Source organism: Lissotriton helveticus, chromosome 10, assembly GCF_964261635.1.
Source record: "Lissotriton helveticus chromosome 10, aLisHel1.1, whole genome shotgun sequence".
Taxonomy (NCBI): Eukaryota; Metazoa; Chordata; class Amphibia; order Caudata; family Salamandridae; genus Lissotriton; species Lissotriton helveticus.
The window spans coordinates 726,823,265-726,847,338 of record NC_136071.1 but is presented as its reverse complement, the minus strand read 5'-3'; the positions used below and the strand labels follow the sequence as shown (position 1 = coordinate 726,847,338).

Below are 24,074 nucleotides of genomic sequence, written 5' to 3'. Positions count from 1 at the left end.
ACGTGGTCATAACATTGTCTGATGTTATTGACCACCTGCTCCTCCCACCAGCCCAGGAATAGCCCTGCAAAGCTTAGGCGAAGCAGGTGCCCATCGCCGTTCCCTGGTTCTGTTTGTATATTTGTTTAATAAACAGGAAAAAGTTGTTCGTTAAGCAAATATGTCTATTATCATTTCTGTGTGCAAGAGATAAGATAATGATCAATTATTATTAATAAAAATGTCTGCATGCATCTATTCCTAAATTATGGGGAATACTTGTATATAAGCTGTATGTAAGCTGTTTACATCCAGACTTAACAGTAAGTAGTCCTCATGCCAAATAACATTATCAATCAACCGCAGAAAATCCCCAGTATCTCTCACATACGAGGGGAGAGCATGTACATATGGCTGCAGAAAGTAATCCACATATTCGATGTGCTTTCTGGCATGCTCCCCCTCAATGAGACTATTGGACTCCCTGGACTCCCTGGTGGGTTATCTGCATCCTTATGCAATTTTGGCAATAGGTACAGTGCTGGAATTTTGGGGAATTTACACAATAAGAACAGATATTCCTCCCAATCCAGGATTCCCTGATTTCTCCAATTGATCAATTTCTCTACATACAAGTTGTTGGCATTTTTTCGATTATGGTTCATATCTGTCAATTTCATTAAGTTGTTTCGTCCCTTCCTTCAGATACATATCTTGGGGCCATACCACCACATTTCCCCCTTTATCTGACTTTTTAATAACAATATTCCTGTTATTCTCCAATTCTTGATTTGCCTCCATGTGTGCTTTTTTGAGGTTCTTAGTACTATTGGATTTCTTAAAACTAATTCATTTAAGTTCCTTGATCATACATTTTTCAAAGATGCCTATCACCTCGTTTGTTATTAGAGGCATAAAGATAGACTTGGGTATAAACCCACTTGGCGCCCTTTCATTGATATCAATATTATCATTGATTATGTTTAGAAAAGGATTATCAATAAAGTGAGCCTCCCCCTCCAATTCGTGCATTGTGTGCAAGACATCAATGTCATTGACATTCAGAGAGCTTATTTGTGCCCAGTGAGTCATGTGTTTTTGAACATTCATTGTGGCATACCATTTTTAACCTTCAGTTTTCTAACAATGGGAAAATGATCAATACGACTTTCTGTGTAGTTATAGCTTGCAATAGGGCAAAAGGAGAGTCCCAAATTTAAAACCTCCCTTTGATATTTAGTAAGTTATAAGGCTGATAAATTTACCACTGATTTATCATTCATCTTTTTCCAGTCTTCTTTCCCCTTGTCAGTACTCCCACTAGGGTTTCTTCCTGGGCTTTCGCCTTTTGTCTGCTTCCTCCTCTGCCTCCTCGACCGCGACCTCTTTGTACTGGTGTACCTCTGTTATATATGTATATTTGATAGGTTCATGTGAAATTTACTAAATTGACATTATGTGAATTTAGAGGATAGATTGCATTTTCAGTACAAAATAACATATATATTTTGCACACCAAAAAAAGTTGGTTTTGGTGTTTGTATTATCCAACAATTTACTCAGCCTGGATCAGTTGTCTCCAGCCAGTCAATCACGACCCACCAGTAGCCTCCAGACACCTTCAGAGTAGCTCATGGCCTTGAGTAGATTTTTAAACAAGCACCAGTTCCTATTTTACTTTTAAAGTTAAGGGAAGCTGAGTTAATTTTACATTATTATCATCATGCTGCAAGTAACTGGGCCTGATAATTAGCAGTGCTCAGTCAGATTTTTCAGCCAGGTCTGGGCTGTGTCACAGAGGTGAACAAGTAAAGCACTGAGGTATTTTACTCTTGAATACAAGTCTTTGTCAACTCAATCTTGGGGCTGTGAACAAAATGATATTTCTGATTGCTTTTAAATGGAAGCAAATTAAAATGGTATGTTACCTCCATGATTAAGTGAACTCTTCATTTCAGTTTTCTCGATTTCAAAGTGTGGCATTTTCAAACAGAAGGCCCCTTACTCCCAGTAGACACTTGTCATGCATATAATGGAAACAGCATTTTTTTTATAATGAGAGAAATTTAAAGTGCAGAGAAATGGCCCATAGTATTAACTTTTTGGCTGAATTTTAAATTTCTCCCATTTAAGAACAATTATTATTTGTTTATGTTATACATGTAACTGTGCCACACATGGTGAAAGATATGTCCTGTGTAGCAAGTAAATACGTCACATTTTCTCAGTCACCCAAACAACTATATTCCATTCATATGTACATGCTCATCATCCCCAAAGTAGACACTCCCACTGACACATATGGCATCCCTTTCATAGTGCCCTTAGTCATAGAATTCTGTGAAATACATAGCATCTGTCTCTATGGACATTAGGCTTAAAGTCTATGAAGATGGGTGGGAGGGTATCTGGTAACAATGCACAAGTTGTTTAGCCTTCAGTAGTTCACAATTATTTTCATTGATCAGAAGTAGCTCTCGCTGCAGACATGTTTGAATACCCCTGGCCTAGATGATGTGACTGGCCTGGATTAGTAACTTTAGGACATGACAAGGGATAAGGGTACTCAACAGGTTATTTAATCGTTTATTTTATCAGAATGAGAAAAAAAATATTATGCTGTAGCTTTTGACCAATGCTTGTGATAGATTTCAGAAAATTGTGTTACATCAATAAAAACAAACAAAGTCACTAAACAAATGTTGTTTCTTTCATTTCTTGTATCTATACAGGTCAACTCCCATCAGAAGAAGACCATATGGAAAGCCATTGCCAAGAAGGTGCGAACCCTGGGTGTCTACAAGTGGCGCACCATACATTTTCGCAAGAGGTGGGAGGCCCTATGACACTGGACCAAAAAGTACTCTGAAGTCCAGCTCAGGCAGTCCTCCCAAAATGGGAAGTACGTGTGCCGCACCCTGACTCCCCTAATGGCCCGTATACTTGCAGTGGCCTATCCGGTGCTTCGGGGTCAGTTGAGAGCCTCAAGGGGGTATGATGATGTGTTTTGCTTCTTAAATCGTGGAAAATTGATAACACCAGATTTCTGATCACTCCCAATGGACTGTTTTGAGCAGATGCATGCCTGCCCAAACAACAAATATATATGATTATCTGTGTTGTTATAAGGGACAGTTGTTACCAAACAGGCCACCAGTTACAATTGAGTCAGGCGTCATTCTCTTTCACTATTGTGAATGATGTTATATTAGCCCTATTACAGGTGACATATCATAAAATGCACTTTTGATACAGTGGATGTTCTAAACGCCACATTAGTGATATGGTATTATAGACAAACAATAGTGCGCATGTGAGCCAAAATGATTAGAAACATCAGATTAAATGGCTACATTATTGATTATAGCATATCACATATATGTTTTGCATCAAAAATACATTTTAACTTATGTTAAAAGTGACATATTTGCATGACATCTTACGGCTTAACAAATGTGCATGTATGCCAATGTGTTTTAAAAAAAATGTTGATAGGCATACATTTGTTGATAAAGCAGACATGAATGTGTACCCATTGGTGACAGAGTAAGGCATACCCCACAACTTTTTTGATATTTTTATAATACCATTGTTATGTCCAGATGATAAATCAATGATGAATACATGGATACTGAAAGGGACTTTGCAGATGCAATGTTTCGTCACATATATGTTGGAGTATAGCATCTGGAAAACTCAAAATAATGCTCAACTCAAGACTAACAGGGAATTTGCAGAAATACATCAAGGTTTATTTTGTCGTATATTGTGATTTGCTTTATATTTTCTCATTGGTATATTATATATGAATTAATGCATGAAATATTTACTCTGATGTTATACCAATTTGTGCCTAAAGTACAAAGGTAGTTTGGCTTTGAGAGATATTTTCTGCTATTCAGTACAACAGATCTGAAACATTCAGAAGTGTTAAACAGTTCCTAGACAGAATTTTAAAGGGGGAATGGAAACGATCATAAATGAGCTATATGGGTAAATTACAAAATTGTGACCAAATGGTTTCTGAAGACGTACCATACAATGTAAGAGATGATGATAAAAATGAATGAAGCAGGTGAATTTTGATAATTGTAAAAATGTTTTGAGAAAAAAACTAATGATCTGTTCTATTTACACAGATACAAAAACATTATTGTATATGTCTTTTCAGCATCTTCAGGAGCAGGCAAAGGGGACAATGGCCACAAAGGCCGAGGAGCAGCTCACCACTGTGTTTCAGGTGCTGAGACCATAGACACCATTGGACACATTGGACACACTGGCACAGAGTGTGAGAAGACTACAATGGAGGTCATCAGCTCATTATCATCATCTTCTGAGGCCTCCACAAGCCAGCAGTCCCTAGTGGTGGCAGACCCTACAGGAACAGTACCACCTGCATTTTGTCTGCCACCCAGGAACCTATCTCCACCCTCCCTCTTGCTCCCCCCAGTTGGCTATACCTAACCATCTAAAAGGGATGCGGTCTCTTTCACTAAAGGCGCCTCACCCCCTACCCCTGTCCCCTCGGCTGCGCTAAGTGAGGAGGCTACTGACTTCCTATGCAGCATCTCTAGAGGCCAGGCTTCACTCCTAAATGCCATCCAGGGCCTTAGTTGCCCTATGCAACAAAGGGTAGCATACCTGGAAGGCATTCATAGTGCTAAATTTAACCTGCAGAGATTATTTACAGGACTCGCCTCCTCCCTGACCGCAACCTTCCAACCAGCCCAACCTTTGCCCTAACTCAGGTCCCTTCCTCATCCCAATTCCAAACTCCCACCCTTATCCCAAGCACACTCACTGCTTTGTAGCCACCCACTCCAACACACAAGCAGCACACTCACACAAATAAACAAAAACATGCAAAGAAACACAAACAAACACACAAACAATATACAGATACTATTGACACTACACACACACACACCACAACTACCACCGCACCCACAACCACCACACCACTACCACACCCACCAACACCATACTCTCTACCACCACCACCACAACCCACCCCACACACTCCCCATCACCTCCACCAGCACACCCTCACCACAACTGCCCACCACACAAACACAAGCACACCCAAAAGCACAGCACACCCACAACCACCAACACACCCACAAGCACCACACCCACAAGCACCACACCCAGATTAACCACCTCAACAGACACTCATCTAAACATACACACTCACCTAAAACCCTACCTACCCACTTCCATAACAACCAAAACCAAACGCACACACTCACCCAAATATGAAACACCCGCAAAAAAGCACACCGAAACATACAAAAAATACACCAGACCCACAAGGAACTGCATCACAGACATACACACGCACATCTCCCACTGCAGCTCCCTCTACCTCTCAAACCCAATCCTCTCCCACCCATTCTTCCCTTTCTCCTCGTTCTGATTATTTATTTGCTCTGGCTTTGACCCTTTCCATATCCAAACCCACCCTTCCCAAGCCCATACCCACCCCTCCCAGGAAAGATCCTTAGGGTGCCTGCTGTGTGCCCACTAGATGCCCCTTCCTGAGGAGGTTCCCCTTGCTAGTTATAGAGAAGTCAATCTACCAAGAAGACACACAACAGTGCAATCTGACTATTGTCATTTGTATATATTATTTGTTAAACTTGAGCAATGAGAGAAGTATCTCATGAGATAAATAAATCAAGATTTTTCATTTCACCAAGTTTGTCCTGACATTCATTTTAATTTGCAATTGTTTGATTTCTAGAAATGTTTATGACTAAAATGTGAAGTGCATATTTTTATTTATCATTATGGCAGGAAATAAACAGTTTTTTTTAATGTGTTCCTTGTTAAGTACATGCACTGGTAAAAATAGTAAGTGATGGTAATTTGAATTTAGGTGCAATCATTCATCATGATAATAGACACTTGCACCAACAAATAGATGCTGTTTGTTTCAACTCGATAAGTGACAAGAATAAACACATATGCATTACACTTTAAAACAATATGACAATTGAAATTTGGTAAAATACAGGAATTGCACTTGGTAAGGGGAAATGTTACATGGATAACTATGTTAAAAGTCAACATTACATCTTGTCCAGTGCAATTTCTACATATTATTACATTTCACTTATCCTATTGATGTGTATGTTTTTCCTTTGACAATTTACGCCATTTATTTCAACACGTCTGTATGGTCACTTTTTGATTGGCGTCCTTTTTGTGTAAATGCCCATTTTATTTAAGGCAGCTTGCACCAAATTTAAAAATACAATGTAATCATACAGGTGTGTTTCTTTAAATTTCTTAAACACCAACATTACACACATATGCATTGCACATTGGTATGCTATTGCTTGTGAGGGAGATTTAAAAATGCACAAGTCCAGACCAAATGTAAACTGACAAGTCAAAAGGTAACAGATAAATAAGGAGCTTACAATCAATTCTGGGCCACAACAGGGTTGATTTTCTTCATTGTCAAGCAATAGCAGCAGAGGCAGGACTTGGAAGATCGAGTCATGCGGGAAAAGGAAGTATAAAAGTGAGAAAAGGTGGGTTTTTGCCTTATATCACTTCCAAGCCATCAACTCAACTGTGGAGGTTTTGTCACCACATTTGCTTCAGCAGGAAGGCACCATCTTGATTGGTCAGGTGGACAGAGTGGCTCTACTCCCTCCAACACCGCTTATCCCTATGGCACCCTCATCACGGTTGAGAAATTCTGATGGAGATGGCGGCACTTTGGTGCTCTTTACATCCATGGACCCGCCAGCATCTAAATGGAGGGGGGGCGGACCACCTAGTAGGAAGACGGGGAATCCAACCAAAAAGCCACAGTGGGACCATTACCACCAAGATCTAAATCAGGCCATACGTCTATGCTCCAAAGGTTCAGGTGAGCATGGTGAATACCCCAGTGGCTAGTAGCATACAGAATATGGGATACTCATACCTGGTGACCTCACATTAAACCTGCTGGTATGATTACGAGGCTGTGTGTTTAATTTCAATACACTGCTTGGATGAGGTGTATTTTGGGTGTGTCATAGCCTTAAGAATTTTGTAGTTGAACACGCTTTCCATATCAGTAACTCTAGAATGAACATCCATTAACTGAGTTGCCCAAAAGCGCAGCTGGAAGTCACAGTGCCCAGCTTCCTTACTATATTAGCTTCACTCATCTGAGTGCTTTTACCAGCTATGAAAATCAATAAATTGATGTATTAGAAAATCAGTAAGGTATTATTGACAGAGCTTCAATTGCAAACCTTGTACATTTCAGAGGTTAGCTTATTATAAGTCTGTTGACTCCCTCCTTTTCAGGAAGAGCCTTGTTATCTTCTTAACTAAAACCTTCCTATTTTAGATTTACTGCCACTTGTTCAGATATCGATGTTAAAATGAATTCTTGCAGCCGTTCTGCCCCTATCTCCTGTACTACTAGATTTTCTTTATGCAATGTCACTAAATGATTAAAGAAAACACTCTCCACTTTTGCACTGTTTCTCACTTTATTCCTCATACTATAATCTATCACCATTATTATGTATCTTTGGCTGTTTTCTAATTCAGATAGCTAGAATGGTGTTGCTATTCCTGACTTCCTTGTTACCAAAGCATTCATTATCATCTTGACTAGCCATCTTCCATAATGTAAACTAAATTACCATGCTTCAATCCATCACAATAATTGCAGTTTGCTACCTTTAATGGTCAGGTGTGAAAGGTACGCCAGGCAGGGACGGATCTAAATCAGATTTTATTTCTAGCAAATGAGCCTGAAATTAATCTAACTAGAACTCATTTAGATAGTTCCCTATCATCCTAAAAATCAAGCATATTAAAGACTACTTATGGGGAAGTTGATTCAACCAATAGAGCAAACTAGGGTATTTGCATGAAATAACAGTGTGCTGTAACCCATGAAATCTGCAAACAATTGAACAGATGAAGAATTTACAGTTACTTCAGTGGAGCGGTATCCCTCCACGGGCGTCCCTCCAACCGCCAGTACTGTAATACCGCAGTTGGACGGAAACCTCTGATGTCGGGCGGAAAGCCTCGGACGAGCTGTCGGATGGCTTTCCACCCTATATCATAATGAAGCTCAGTGTCGTAAATTACAAAATCTGAAGTTCAAACAAGAAAATATATGGCTGAGTTCGTGTGACAGCCATACGCTTGGCATAAAAAATTCTAAGTAAAAAAAATAACCATTGCATATATATTTTAAGATGAATGCTTTCTAAAAGGTGGATATTTTGAACAAGTTTAGAAATCCTTTTTATGTATTATGCTCATTAAAAAACTTTTTTCGGAGAAAGTACTTGTAACTTTGAATTGCTGCAACCTGAAAACATACATATTTAAGCACACAAGAATAACTTAAAAGGTAATAAAAGGATAACAAATGAAAAGAGAAAAAGATTGACAATGCAAAGTATTGGCCACCCAGCCTAGAGCTGAGGAACACTTCTTTTTAAGTGGAATGTCTCTACACACACAGTATGAGCGCCAATGGTTGAAGTGGGCTTACCCAATGTCACATGATTTAGGCTAAACTGGGGGAAGCAAAATGTCAATGACTGTTAAAGATGCATTTTCCCTCTATGTATGCATATATATATGCACATTGTACTTATTTTTTTTTAACTTAATGATACTGGTAACACAGCCAAAGCTGTCTCGCAGCCAGACCGAAAAAGCAAATGACCACAGAAGTTCTCAGGCCTTAGTGGGCCTGAATATGTCCTTATTGGGCGAGTGAAGAAGATAGGATTTTTCCTTAACAAAATAGGTATTATTATTTCCATGGACAAATCCTCAAATATTGATATGCAGAAACATTTTCAGTTACTTTATTTTACAACATACAGCTGAGATGAGTTTTAGCCAGCAAAACAGACTTTTCTCCACATGCCTATTCATACCAAATAAAGTTTAAGAAAAGTGATATTTTGTTAAATTGAAGAATAAATAAATACAGGCCATAACATGCTATAATGTATTCTAGAAACATGGCAGATTCTTTTTTTTTTTTTTAAATCTTTTTATTGAAGAAGACAAGAGGGAATGTTACATATATCGGGTGCAGTACAACTGTAAATGAGCGAGTAGGCCGATGCAGAGAAATAAATTCGCAATAGTATACAACTTCAACATAGTTAGGTATACAAGAAGAGAAAGTACGATTGACAATCCCGCTAAGCTACAGTCTGCAAGGCACCTCCACCCATGATTCAGGATAATTCAAACCCAAGTAGAAACCCAGAAAAGTAGGAAAGATCGATGCAGGATAAACGACCCACCTCTCGTAAAAGGAAAAGAAAGAAAAAAGGGCCATAGAACTAAACAAAGGCAAAATAAAAAAAAACCTCCCCAATCCCCCCACCCTGCACCCCTGCAATGGCTATGGCCTGACCCCACTAGCAGCGTGCCTGTCGCCCCGAAACTGGACCTAAAATTAGGGAAGAACAAAAAGTGGAGGAGGAAATGTCAAACATGCCCCCGGTCTCCCTTTCCCCCCGCCAGAAGCGACCCACCCCTTCACATATTCAAAAACAATATAATGCTATGATTAAAATCCAACAGGGGGAGTTTGTGAGAACCACCCGACTCCCGCGCCCATTATAGGTTACCAGTCCCCTATCAAATGAGGAAATTTTTCAAACCCAGATAGTCAAATTCAACCCTGGCCACACCGATTTTTCATGCGAGCCCCATCCGCTCGAACCGCCATCTCAATAGGAGAAGTAAAACGTTCAAAAGATTCAAAGTCACTATGAAAGGATCGAAACCAGGATATCAGTTCACAGAGTCCAAAAGTCAAACGGAGTCCGGTGTCTACCAAATATAGGTCACCAGAACGTATTCGGACCACTTGGGTGGAGAAGGGTGATGAATCAATCCAACAGTCACTGTGAAGCTTGCTCCGGAATACAGGATTGTCTATATCCATCTTGGGCAGTATCGGCATAGAACATGACAAGCTTTTGGTAGTCCTGGGCTCGCCAACTGCTGTTTGGGAGCCGACAAAGAATACCATCTCTGAATTCGGCACGGGGCCCTTTGTATCCGGTATATCTTGCTCCGCGGGTAAAACAGCTTGTTCCAGTACTATTGTAGGGTCATAGTCCGGTCTCAGGCAAATGATGTCAGATGTTACAACCATTTTTCGGATGGTGGTGCGACCCACAAGTGGAGAGCTCCCCAATGGCGGCCATTACGGTGTGCAGCGACGGCGTAAATTCCACTCGCTCCATCTCCTCTCACGAAGCGACAGTGCAGATACTCGAACCCCGGAGATCGACTACTCCGAGGCACCAGGCACAGGCGAGTCTGACAACAACTGCAGGCACTTTCAAAATCGCGATCTCAACGCCGTCGCTGCCAGCGAGGATTCAGGCCCGTCGGCCCCGGGGGCCCAGCGGGGTCCCCGGGCGGCGGATCCGGGACCACGGCAGCTGGTGCGCCATGTCGCTGCAGCTTCAAGATCAAACGGCCACAGTACCACCATCCAAAACGGTCAGGATACACTCCACCTCGGGAGACCGGACGCTACCCACGTCCCGCGGCCGATGTTGTTCAACTCCAACCCGGATGGGTTAGAAATCGAGGCCCCGGCTTCCACGCTGGGTTAGGCCGAGAATGGAACACGGCGTATCTTCATTATTCGAGAAGATGGAAAACTCGGGATTGCACCTTTAGACTCAGTAACACATCAGCTACACGGGAGTCCGGTGCGAATTCAGGATAATCGTCAGGATTTGCAGGCCACAGGCGGAGGTCGGCGGAGCCGGGAGCTTACGCGTCCATCTTGGTTGCTAGCGTAGCTCCTCTTCCACATGGCAGATTTTTAAACAGCATTTTCTGTAAATATACGTCTGATTCAACTATCTCCCAAAAAAGTACTAATGGAGAATCTTACAGGAAGATTACTATTTGCCAGAGTACAGCATTCTGCACATTCTTTTAAGCTGAAGCAAAAATTGAAATTGTTACTTTTATATGGGAAAAAATACCCCTCATTGTACAGGATATTGGAAATTACAGAGGAGTTATGTGGCCATAAAAAGGAACAATGCAGAAGACTGAATGCCCTTATATGGTCATTAGACCTAATACTTGGCCATACCATTGCAGTTTCCACAAACCTCTTTCATATAAAAGAAAGTATGGTTGCATACATGACGCACAAAAGCAGAATCCGTAGAACAAAATTAACCACACCAAAAAAGCAGTTGCAATTGTTTTCCAAAAAGGTATTAAAATTTGTTTAATACAGGTATGATAAAACAATGCTGTTGCACAGAATGTGAAGAAGCATGCAGATGAGGAAAAGTGTTCCTCTGATCGGCATCATTTGTACCGGGACTCTATTGCTTTTTCACTGCCATCTCGTGTCAAACCCTTCCACCTGGTCGTTTCTGCTGATGCCTGAGGAAAATTCTAACTGACACGACAAAAAACATCTTGCAGCCTGCATTTCTGCCCAGGAACTGTCACACACCCAACCTCCCCCCTGTTCTTTGCAGTTCAACTAAAAGCCACAAGACACTCACACCCTGAGTAAATAATTTATTTTCCATCTCCTGCTCCCAGACTGGTAAACATCCTTGACACCGTGATCAGGTTATCTGGACAATGGTCTGACTGCTGGACCTTCATCAGGGTGATTTAACAATGACTTGAAAGACCGGGCTTTGATCAAGGCAATTGAACAATGACCTGAAAAGACTAGGGGGTCCATTATGATGTCGGGCGGATTTCCTCCGCCAGCCTGGCGGAGGAAATCCGCCCGACATCATCAGCACAATTCCCCTCTGCCATATTAGGATGGCGGAGGGGACCGTGGCGGTGCGAAACACCGCCCGCCTGTTTTCCGCCCCGGTCACCTAGCGGCCGGGGCGGAAAACCTGTAACATGGTGGCGGTGTCTGTTAGACACCGTCCGCCATATTACAATGGGCTTTCACCAATGCATTTCCGTGGCGGCAATGCCGCCACGGAAAGGCATGCGGAGACTCCCTGCGGGGGCCCGTTGCGGGCCCCCTGGGAGTCCGTGGCTTGGGGGGTTGCACATGGGGGGTACCTATGGTACCCCCCGCATTTCAAAGTGCAACATGGCAGGCACCGCGCGGTGCCTGTCATGTTGCACTTTGAAAAGCAAAACGTGCACTTTACACATGGCGGCGGGCGCAATTGCACCCATGCAGGATGCGCCCGCCTGTGTGGAGGGCACATCCTAATGCCCTGATCGGGACCCCCGCCCTTAAGGCGGGCGGTCCCGGGTCCCGATGTTATGGCGGGCGGACTAAGTCTGCCCGTCATCATAATGGACCACTAAGCCTTGATCAAAGCCGAGTGAACAATGATTTGTGTACCAAGCCTTGAACAGGTCACCATCTACAAACTCGTCTGGAGCTGGTTTTCAACTGCAAACACTGCCCTGATTAAACAACGAACTAACAGCCAACAGACTGGGATGAAAAAGTATAAAAGGCTTGTAAGCTACAGAGTGAAGTAGCAGCGTCCTCTTTCTTGTTTCTGACGAGCTTGGGACTCTGTTCCATAGCCCGGGCTATTGAATAAATCTGGGTTCCTCCTGCAGGCAAAGGCTCCTGTGTCTCCTTTTACTACGAATGAAGGGTAAGGAAGATTTGGGCGGTTTCCCCGCCGCCAAGACCCAGTAAGTGGGTTATTCTGGTTCTTCACAGAGAAACTCTGGGGCATATTACCAAGCCTGGCGAAATGACATTATTGCCACTTTAGCAGCCGTTTTTGGCCGCTAAGCGGCGATAATATCATCGCCCTATTAGCAAGCTGTCGCTAACTGATGTTAGCAACAGCTTTTAGGTGATAGCGAGCGGTTTGGGGCCCGCTTTGCATGTCAGCGATGTTAATCGCTAATGACATGCAAAGTGGGCGTACCCAACCTGTTAGCGACTGAAAGCAGTCGCTAACGTCGCTATCGCCTATTAGCAAGGCAGGCATTGCAATAGAAATATTCGCGCTATCGCCAAAAACTAACGCCTGCTCAGATCAGTTCTTAGCCATGTTATCCAATGGGAGGTGGATAACATGGCTAAGAGCATTTCGTCGCTAATGCGTGAATATCGCTGTATTCTCAGCGATATTCACGCATTTCGCCTGATTTTTATCGCTTTTGAAATAAACCTTGCTAATAGCAAGTTATCTCAGCGATAAAAACCGGTGATGTGCGGCGATAAAAATATTGCCGCTAACCCTACTTAGCGATAAATATCGCTATTTGTTGGTAATATGCCCCTCTATCTTTCCAGAAATAACCTATAGCTTTAACACAATAAGAATGTTGCTATAAATATGTAATTTCTGATGATCATTGTTCATTTTAGAAAAGCAAATCAGAAGAATGAGAAGGATATTGTTTGAAATGCCTCTAATAAAAGAGAGGGACCCCAACAAACCGAAGGGGTGGGGTTCCAAAAGACTGCAAGTCAAATAAAATGTCCCCTATGGATAAGTTCCAGACCAGATTCTACATTCACAATCTCATCATTACAAACAGACTTAATTCAGTGCATACAGCCTAGCAAGAGTAAGGAGTAAAAATGATGCAAATTGTCAGAATTAAAAACGTGTACAATTTATTATAACATTTATACAGAAAGAAGATAGAATAAAAATAGTTATGAAAATATCCTACCACACTGAAATAATCACATAAAAAATCACATAAAAAATCATAACACAGTGGGAATAATACATAGAAAATAGTTCTAATTAAAATGAAAAAGGGACACAGTAGTCAACAATATTAAATCAGACTCCAAATTGTACATAAATCTTGAATGGAGACGTTATTTGATCCAATGACTTAGTGTGTCACAATTCAAAAGTGGCATCGACGCGTTTCGGTTTTTAGCAAATTGATTAAAAGCCAACACCTTCCTCAGGATTAAAATATAGATTCCCACAACATACAGTATATCTGAAATTAGAAAGTACACAGTATAAGATACACCATATCCAACCCGACATTACATCTACATCATAATACTATACTCCTACAAATTGCCTGACACTAAAGCCCCATACAATCAGACCATTTACACTTCACACACAGATTGAGTGGCTCATAGTACATTACATACATGTAGCAATGTCCAGATAAATATTAGAGAACATAGTACACTGTGCAAGATCATATAGTTAAAGATTTTGCCTCTCAACACAGGTAATTAATATGCAAATACTTTTGTATACGTTCTATAGACCCATCAAAAGATGGCTCTACATGTTAGGGTAATGTATTGAAGAAGAATTTACCTTACTCGGGACATCAAAGGCCCTCTTAAAAATTCAAATGCTTCGTTCAACCCCTCTTGTGATCGATAGACTTCATTGGTCGAAGCTGTCTAAAAAGTTAATATTTATTTTATATATTAATATTTGCATCATAGATATTTAACAAAGAGCTTTTATCAAAATTTACAAAAGCTCACCTATTACGTTTTCTTTAAGTTTTGTCTCAGGGTGGACAAACGATAATAAAGCACGATCTCTTCGAGTTCTACGAAGTAGGACAAAGAAAAAATCATGTAACCCTTATTTATGTTTATCCTATATTATTTGCAAAAGAGATATGTACAATATCAAAAACGGGTTCCCGTATCTAAACAGATACAGTTGTTGCAGTTAAATGGGCACATTCGACTATTATTATCTATTTACTAACCATGGTTTAACCGATACTGCCATAGTAAAGACCCTTTTTCACTTCACATCGTATGCATTAATATTTGTAATCCGCGGGGTCTTTAATCAGATAGTCTCAGGGGAGGGCAATCTTCTTCTTAATTAGCCCTTTTACTGCGCATAGTAATACACGATTAAAAAAAGGCGCAGAGTCGACGAATATGAATATAAACTGCAAGGAAATATCCGCTTATAAAACGTACAGCGTAATACAGAAAATATATTACCTAAAATTGATCAATCCAGTAGAAGACACACGTAGAGTTACGTTGCAGCTTCAAATCTTTCATCCGATTGTGCTCGATATGAGGGATACACACACCCGTTAAAAATTAGACCGTCCGTAGTCTGTAAGGGTTAAAAAACATACAAGGGGATCAGAATTTAGAACGCCTCCCCTACAAGAACTAGAGTTTTTCCTAGTTATCACACGTACCTGCTAATGAATATCGCAAAACGGTGTATGGTGGTGTCCAAGCCTCGATAGAAAAATGCATCATGGGACTTGCGATATCAACACATTTTAAACCCACTGGAGCGCAGGAAAACTGACATGCATGACCCCTGTGTTTAATAGTTCCAGTGTTTTTAGATGCGTGAATTAAATGATGGACATACTGTCTCCGTTGTTCGTAACAATATAATTCACACTATTTAACATGGTGCTTTAGGACAAACGTTCAAAGTCAGGACCCTGTGATACATCATTAATTTATATAAAACGGCTAATCGTGATCCTAACCATTATTGATTTTACAGTTTAAACGGGAAAAATATTTTAATTTCTTTCTTAAAAAATGAAGCCTACGACTAAACATTAGTTAGTTTGCACTTGTCTAGTGTGTTTCAACTCTAATCCCATACGTACTCTTTCATCAGGACACATCCCAAAATGGCGATCGATATTACTTAACAACGCCAAAGGAGTGAGTAGGCTCAATTCATGTCATCTATCGATAACTCTGCTTACAATGGTATAAACATCAATAACAGTATATTACCTCCTCTTATCCAACGAACATTAAATGCATCATATTACTTATCTCAGTGTCCATTAATGTAACCAGTGGTAAATATTATATATCGTTGTCAAAGCCATATAGTGCAGCATCAATGTAATCGGCTTCCCATGTTGATTAGCAATACACTTTTTTCTATTTACCCTCATAACAATCATCATTGTTCCTATAGCACCCTTCAGTATTACATATATTTAGATGATCATGATCATAAATATTCAATATTCATTCATAATACATGATTAAACCTAAAAACACAACGATAATTAAACTTAACAAAAATTATAATGACAAATAGCATATTTATATTCATATTGCCTCACCAAAATCATGCATTACTATTCATATTCATATCTAATCACAATGTTCATAGTCCATACATCAACATGACATGGCGGTTTCTAATAGAGCCATGATGATGTCCTACTCATAAGAAAATGCCATTTCTATTTACACATTGTTTAGGGCCTAATTAGACGTTCCCATTCTTCTTTTGAGTTTAATCCTACTCTTACAGTATTTAGGAATGAAATATACCACTGTTCACGTGCTTTACGTTTCATTAGTATAGTTCCGCCACGTTTACCAATCATGATTTTTTCAATGACAAACCAGGTTAACTCATTTTCATTATGGCCAGCCTTGAGATAATGTTCAACTAAAGGCGCTGTTAGCTTTCTAGTCTTGATCGCCGACCTATGTTCCTGAAATCTAGTTCTTGCTGCTCTCCCTGTTTCACCAACGTAGCCAAGGCCACAAGGGCATTGTAGAAGATATATAATGTTCTTACTTCTACAGTTGGTCAGGCATTTACTTTTCAAGGCTTTCCCATTGAACATTATCTCGTTGGTTTGTAGGCACTGCGGACAGACATTACATGTACCGCAGCGGAAATTTCATTGTAATACACTGTTATCCAGTGTTCTCTGGGTGGCCTTAGTTTCTTCACAATATATATTTACTAGTAGATCCCTGAGATTTTTGTTCTTTTTAAAAGCAAACATTGGTTTCTCCAATTTAGTTGGTTCTTCATGATTAAGAATGTGCCAGTTTTTATTCACTACATTCTTGATCTGATTGCTTAAAGTGGAGAATTGGCTGACAAAGACTATTTTAGTTAAAGGTTCTTTCTTTTTTTCTTGCTTGTGAACAAGGGCCTCTCGATCATAAAATCTTGCCCTTTTCATAGAATGAGAGAGCAATTTCTTAGGATAACCCCTATCCTTAAATTTCTTCCTTAGGTTTTCGGAATGTTTATAAAAAATCTTCCAAATCAGAACAATTCCTCCGTAAACGGAGGAATTGGCTGAAAGGAATGCTCTCTCTTTGGGTTTTAGGGTGGAAGCTTAAAAAATGCAAAAGTGTGTTTTTTGCAGTCGGTTTTGTAAAAAGCTCCACTTCTAAAGTGCCATTAACATTTTTTATTGTAATATCCAGAAAGTCAACACTGGTAGTGCTGAATGAGGAGGTAAATCTTAGGTTAGGATCGCCCAGATTGAGCCATGCGAAAAAGTCTCCTAAATTCTCAATGGGGCCGTCCCAAATAAAAAAGATATCATCAATGTAGCGGTACCAGCCCGCTACATTTTCAAAAAACGGGGCCAACTCATTATAAATGTGTTTATTCTCAAATTCGCATACATAAAGGCAGGCCAGACTGGGGGCACAAGTGGCCCCCATACTGGTCCCCTTTAGCTGCTTAAAATATTCATCCTTAAACAAAAAAAATTGTTAAAAAGGATGAGTTAAATTCCTCTTATAATGAATTCCCTGCTTGTGCCACCTAAATCATGGGAATCAAGTATATGATCGATAACCCTGACTGTGTCCGCCTGAGGGATGTTAGTGTAAAGAGACTCAATGTCTAGGGTAACCAGACACTGAGTCTCCTCACAGAATTCCATTCCCTCAATCAGCGAGATCATGTGGGCCGAGTCCCTAACATAGGACCTCAGTTTGCCAACAATTGGTCTTTAAAAGTGGTCTACATATTTACTGATTGGCTCGAGCAAGGAGCCGATGCTGCTCACGATCGGTCTCAAGGGCGGATTTTCTAAATCTTTGTGGGTCTTGGGAAGACCATAGATAGCAGGGACTCTAGGTTCGGTATTATTAAGAAATACAAACTCCTCTTCACATATCCAATCTGATTCCCTTGCCTTGTTCAATAAATCAGTACAGTCTTTAGGTATTTTAAGCAGACTACTTGCTTGTGTACGGGTATAGTGTTCGCCTACCTCTAAAAGACCTAACATTCGCCTTTCATAGTCTTTGGGGTTAAACACCACACTCCCGCCGCCCTTGTCCGCGGGTTTTATGGTCAAGGATATATCATCTTTTAGGGAATTGAGTGCAGCTCTTTCTTCCTTACTAATATTGTGTTGGGCATTAAACTTATTGGTTTTACCCAAAACATTGAATATGCCACTCTCAACTGCAGTCTCAAAAGCCTCTATGTTTTTTCAACCATGGATAATGTAGGGGTGAACGAGGATTTTAATCTAAGTCCTGAAATATTATTTCGTTCTCTGGGTTCTCTATTTTCAAAGAATCTCTTTAATCATTTATTTGACTATTGTTTGAAATGCAACTGTACGTATGCTCTTTTGACCTCCCTTCAATTTGGCTGCTGGCTCTGGCACCAGACATCATGATATCACAGACCAACTGCAATAAGTTATTACAATTGAGGAGTTATGCCATTTCATTATTAAAGGTGACTCGAGACGTTATAACTCATCACAGATTAAGGGCCTGATTACGAGTTTGATGGACAGGTCACAAACGTGATTGATATCCCGTCTGCCACGTAACAATTCCATTATATCCTATGGAACTTGTAATGCAACGGACGGGATATCCGTCACATTTATGACAGAGTATGTTATCTGCCAAACTCTTAATCAGGCCCTTAGTTCAGAAACAATTGAAACTGACACTGCAGAGGGCCCACAATCTAGCAACATTTCCGCAGACTGCTCTAAGCATTTTCTTGCCACAAGCAGCACAGCAGAGCCCACTTCCCAAAGGAACCATGATGGACAATCGCAATTGAGGGCGACATCCAATGTAGGGGCATCCAATCACCCTAGCAACCACAAGGTCCTCAATAGCCCAGCTCATTTGGTGAGTGTGCAAACATCTCACACTGACCACCTGGAAAATGTCTGTTACTGGGTCAGGAAAGCTCTGGTGCAGAGGATAGGAGGAAACACTGGCAAGGCTCCTCTTGCGCACCGGCCAGCGTGAAATGGTTCTTTTGAAACCGTCAAGGCTATCCACAAAGTCCTCTGTGGCGCAGCCATTCATCTATCCATATGGACATAGATGGCCTGTGTGGGTCCTAAGGAGCAACTAAAGCGAGGAGACAGTGGTAGATTTATGGCTGAGAATGGGAGAGGCATCTATCCAGGCCACAGAGAATAAGGTATAGCTTTGCCTGGAAGTTGCTACTCCACCATCACCAGCTGTGAACAAATACCTTGGTTCCCTACCCCATGTTCCCACACACTGCTAGCAATTAATGGTTTATCTGTACTGTAATTTGCAACTCTTCTTTGTTTAGAATAGAACTATGGGAAAATCAAAAAGAGAGCCTTAGCAGCAATTAGCCCTAACACTGAATGTTATAGAGTATAATCTCCATGTGTATTCAACATTAACATACATCTTTGATGTGAATAACTAATTTGTTTAGCTGTAGCAAAAACTGAGCAACAATTTGAGTAGACTGAAGCAAGAAATTGGTGTTTGAATGCCTACAGTATTGCACCATTGATTAAAAACTTGAAAATATGAGAGTAAGAAGTAAAGCATTTTTCCTGTCACTAAAACATATTCTTGTTTTTCTGTTCCTGGCTTTAGAAAACTCCACTGCACAAGGAATTACATCCATCTAAATTTGTTCCTCTCTTTCATCATAAAAGCAATCGTTATTTTAGTGAAGGACAACACTTTTTTTTCCAACTCGCCGGACTGCCGAGGCATGGGGCAATCATTGGTAAATATCTTCTGTGGCAATTACGCAAAAGTGTACAGTTGTGCTAACTTAACAGAGGTGTTTCACTTGCCTTAAGCATGTTATATTCTGGCAGGATATCCCCATTTGCAGTGCTAATGAAGTTTGACTTCTTAAAAAACATAATGAGACGCAATTTCTAAAGATTATTTCAAAATGTCTTTGAAACAAAGGAAGAGACATTGGCAACTGTGTCATATTTTGTAGACTATAAGCCTAATATATATTTATGTATGTATTAATTTATTAAGCAATTTATGAAACATGCCTGGCACTATCTGTATGAGGAGACTTTACATTACAAATGAGCATAATACATTAGGATCACATTGAATTTGGTATAGGGTAAACAACATAGAAACAGAATTTATCAAATGTAGTGCTTACAATACTAGACTATGTTTATCACTGGTATTTTAGTGACTTGACCTTTCTGACCACAGGTATATATATATATATATATATTGATGAAACAAAATGCATCGGCAGTGCATTTTTCTGAATCAATGACAGAATATGGATCGCAACAATATTGTGATACAGAAATATTGTGTCAGAAATATAGATTACAAAAATATTGTTTCCCTATACTTATAAGAGTAAATAATAAAAAAATTAAGAAAAAGTATCACACTAATATCATTAAACATAATACAAAAATATTGATGTTCATAATATATATAGTATAATCAAATAAAAACACAAGCATATATATATATATATATATATATTTCCCAAAGAAGCCCCGTCTTGACTGCTGGTGGCCCCATGGGAATTGGCGTGCACCCCGGCCGAGCACGCCGGTAATCGAATATTACAACCAAAGTTCCAAAATCGCTACGCTCTCAGCCACCAAAGAAACGCCAAAATACCAAATTTCCAAGGGTGTTTATTTTCACCTACTCCATGTTTCGGCTTAGGAAAAGCCTTCATCACGTAAGTGAGTGCGTACATCAAATGTGATAATAAAGATTTGGCAAGTCATGAACACAAACAAAGGACAATCCAACCAAAACATAACATCAATGGCTGACATCTTGGAACATGTCTTAATTCATATGTTTGTCACTTTCACATAAGTGTACCATGATTATGCAGTTGTAAATCAGTATAAGAGTATCCCACATGTGAACATAAAATGTCATTCATGTACCATGATTGTTAAGAAAATGAAAAGTCTTTTTTAGCGCATGTTAAATTATCACACACTAACCCACTGCAAATCACAGTAGTCTATCCTTAAAAGGTTACGTGCACAACTTCAAATGCTGGGGCAATATCTGTAGCCCTTGAAAGACACCGTTGTTATAAATTTATCTAAAAGGTTGATGAGTGTAACAGAAAAATCAACCTTAAGTCTAGGACTCTCATTTTGTCCATCTATGTCTTTTAATTATAGCGAGTCCAGAATTGACCTTTTTAAATTTGTGTGCAAATTGAAGCTCAAGAAATAGCACAAGCTTAAAAGACTGGGAGGGCCTAAAAAAACCAAACCATGTTCAACTAACTTCTCCGACAATTTTACGATAGGGGAGGTAGACACTCTCATCAATATACTCCAACTTGAACAAGAGGGATGTAATGCACCCAATACCATTAATGAGACACAGATAGATAGAGAGATGGAACTCACCAGTAATACACAAATATTACAGGATGCAGCATTCACTATCTATACTACGATTAAAAAGGAAGAACTTTGAACCTTTGAGGCGGGTAAACTCGGGAACCACAGCGCCAATCCACACACCCGATACATCGTTGTAATCGTCCGGGTGTGCAGATGGACATAGGCTACATAAACGTAATAAATATACATTATTTAAAAAATTTACCGAATATTATAAAGGAAGAACTTTGAACCTTTGAGGCGGGTAAACTAGGGGACCACAGCGCTAATCCACACACCCGATACATTGTTGTAATCGTCAGGGTGTACAGATGGACATAGGCTATATAAACGTAATAAATATATGTTATTTAAAAAATGTACCGAAAAAAAATAGTCCCTTGGAAGAAGCGCCGGCCGCGACGTGCGTGCTGACGTGAGGAGCGCGGGGAGGAGCGGCGTCCAGGAGCGTGAGGAGGACCGGCGGACATGGCGCGGGGAGGAGCGACGGACAGGCGGTGAGGAGTGACGGACAGACGGGGAGGAGCGGAGGACAGGCGGGGAGGAGCGGTGAGCGGTGGATGAGGTAGGTTATTTATGTATTTATTTAGGAGCATTCAGCGGCGGAAAAATGAAGCAAAAATGACAATCGTGAGCAAGAGGAAGCAAACGGAGCATTACAAAAGTGAGCCAAACGGTGCGTTACAGGAGGAAAAAGTTACGTGTGCAGGTTACAAAAGCGTACATCGTGAGCAAGAGGAAGCAAACGTAGCATTACAAAAGTGAGCGAAACGGTGCATTACAGGAGGAAAAAGTTACGTGTGCAGGTTACAAAAGCATACAAATTAAAGATAGAGGTATAATACTGCATTATAGGAGGAAAAAGTGACATGTGCAGGTTACAAAAGCGTACAAAGTAAACATAGAGGTATAATACTGCAATATATGGAGGAAGGCTCCGAGGGACCCACGGACAACGTTGGGGCGGGCGGGGGCCCTGAAGCCTAATTGCTCCCGGACAACGTCGGGACGGGCTGCTAGTAATATATATATTTAAACACTATTAAAAATAAGAATTTAAATTAAAAAAAATAGATATACTATTCCCACTCCAGTCTGTGCAACACGAGCAAAAGCTTTGGACTTAGAATGGGTTAAATGTACTATTACCACTCCAGTCTTCTCTACTGTGAGAAAAGTGTTGGACTTCGTAGGGGTTAAATTTACTATTCAAACTCCAGTCTATGCAACAGTATGGAAAGCGTTGAAATTCGAAGGGGTTAAATTTACTATTTCTACTCCAGTCTCTACAACAGTAGGAAAATTGTTGGACTCCAGAGAATAATATTCACTACTCCTACTCCAGTCTGTGCTACAGTAGGGAAAGTGTTGGACTTTGGATGGGTTAAATTTACTATTCCCACTCCTCTCTGTGCATCAGTAGGGAAAGCGTTGGGCTTTGGAGGGCTTCGATTTACTATTCCTACTCAGGTCTATGCAACAGTAGAGAAAGCGTTGGACTTTGTATGGGTTACATTTACTATTTCCACTCCAGTCTATGCAACAGTAGGGAAAGCATTAGAATTTGAAGGGTTTAAATGTACTATTTCCACTCCAGTCTGTGCGAAAGTAGGGAAAGCGTTGAAATTCGGAGGAGTAAAATGTACTATTCCCACTCCCGTCTATGCAACAGTATGGAAAGCGGTGAAATTAAGAGGGGTTGAATGTACTATTCCCACTCAAGTCTATGCAACAGTAGGGAAAGCGTTGTACTTTGGAAGGGTTATATTTCCTATTCCCATGCCAGTCTATGCCACAGAAGGGAAAAACTTAGAATTCGAAAGGGGTTAAAATTACTATCCCATGCCAGTCTGTGCAACAGTAGGAAAAGCGTTGGATGTTGGAGGGTTTAAATTTGCTATTCCCACTCCAGTCTATGCAACAATAGGGAAGCGTTGGACTTTGGAGCGGCAAAATGTACTATTCTCATTTCAGTCTATGCAACAGTAGGGAAAGTGTTAGAATTCAAAGGGCTTAAATTTACTCTTCCCACTTCGGCCTATGCACATGCAGGAAAGCTTTGGACTTCGGAGGGGTTAAATTTACTATTCCACCTCCTGTCTATGCAACAGACGTGAAAATGTTGAACTACAGAGCGGTATTATTTACTATTCCCACTCTAGTCTGTGCAGCAGTAGAGAAAGTACTTGACTTCAAACACATAACATATTTTAATAACCCTAACAGTTCACCAGAAATATACAATTCTTATTAGGAAAATTACAATTTCCATGATTATTAAAAAATATGTTACTTAATTATGAATGTAGAAATGTTATCATTTAATTAAGTTCACGCACTATACTCTCACAAGCATAGCATCCCACATTTGAAATACAACTAAAATAAAAATATAACACAATTAACATATTTAATAATCAATTAAATAGTTATTAATAAAATATTAATTCATTATTACTTAAATAAGCTCTACCCTATGCCCCTACAAACACAACATCCCACACCTAATATATAACTTAAAAAATAAAATTACTACACATTTTACAAAATTAAGAAACAAGTAAATAGTAAATAATAAATTAATAATTAATTATTACTCAATTATTACTCAACTTCTCACCCTATGTCCCTAGAAACCCAACAACCCATTGCCTAATACATAACTTAACAAATATGATAATTCCACAATTTACATAATT

General features: G+C 40.1%; 1 protein-coding gene across 1 annotated transcript in view; it reads left to right on the top strand.

Annotated features, from left to right (window-relative positions):
- VIPR2 (vasoactive intestinal peptide receptor 2) overlaps positions 1 to 24,074 on the top strand; it is a 1,008,023-nt gene that overhangs the window by 722,058 nt on the left and 261,891 nt on the right. Inside the window, exon 6 of the mRNA XM_078663279.1 lies at positions 19,592 to 19,727. Coding sequence (XP_078519405.1) covers positions 19,592 to 19,727 — 136 coding nt within the window. The remainder of the gene's footprint in view (positions 1 to 19,591; positions 19,728 to 24,074) is intronic.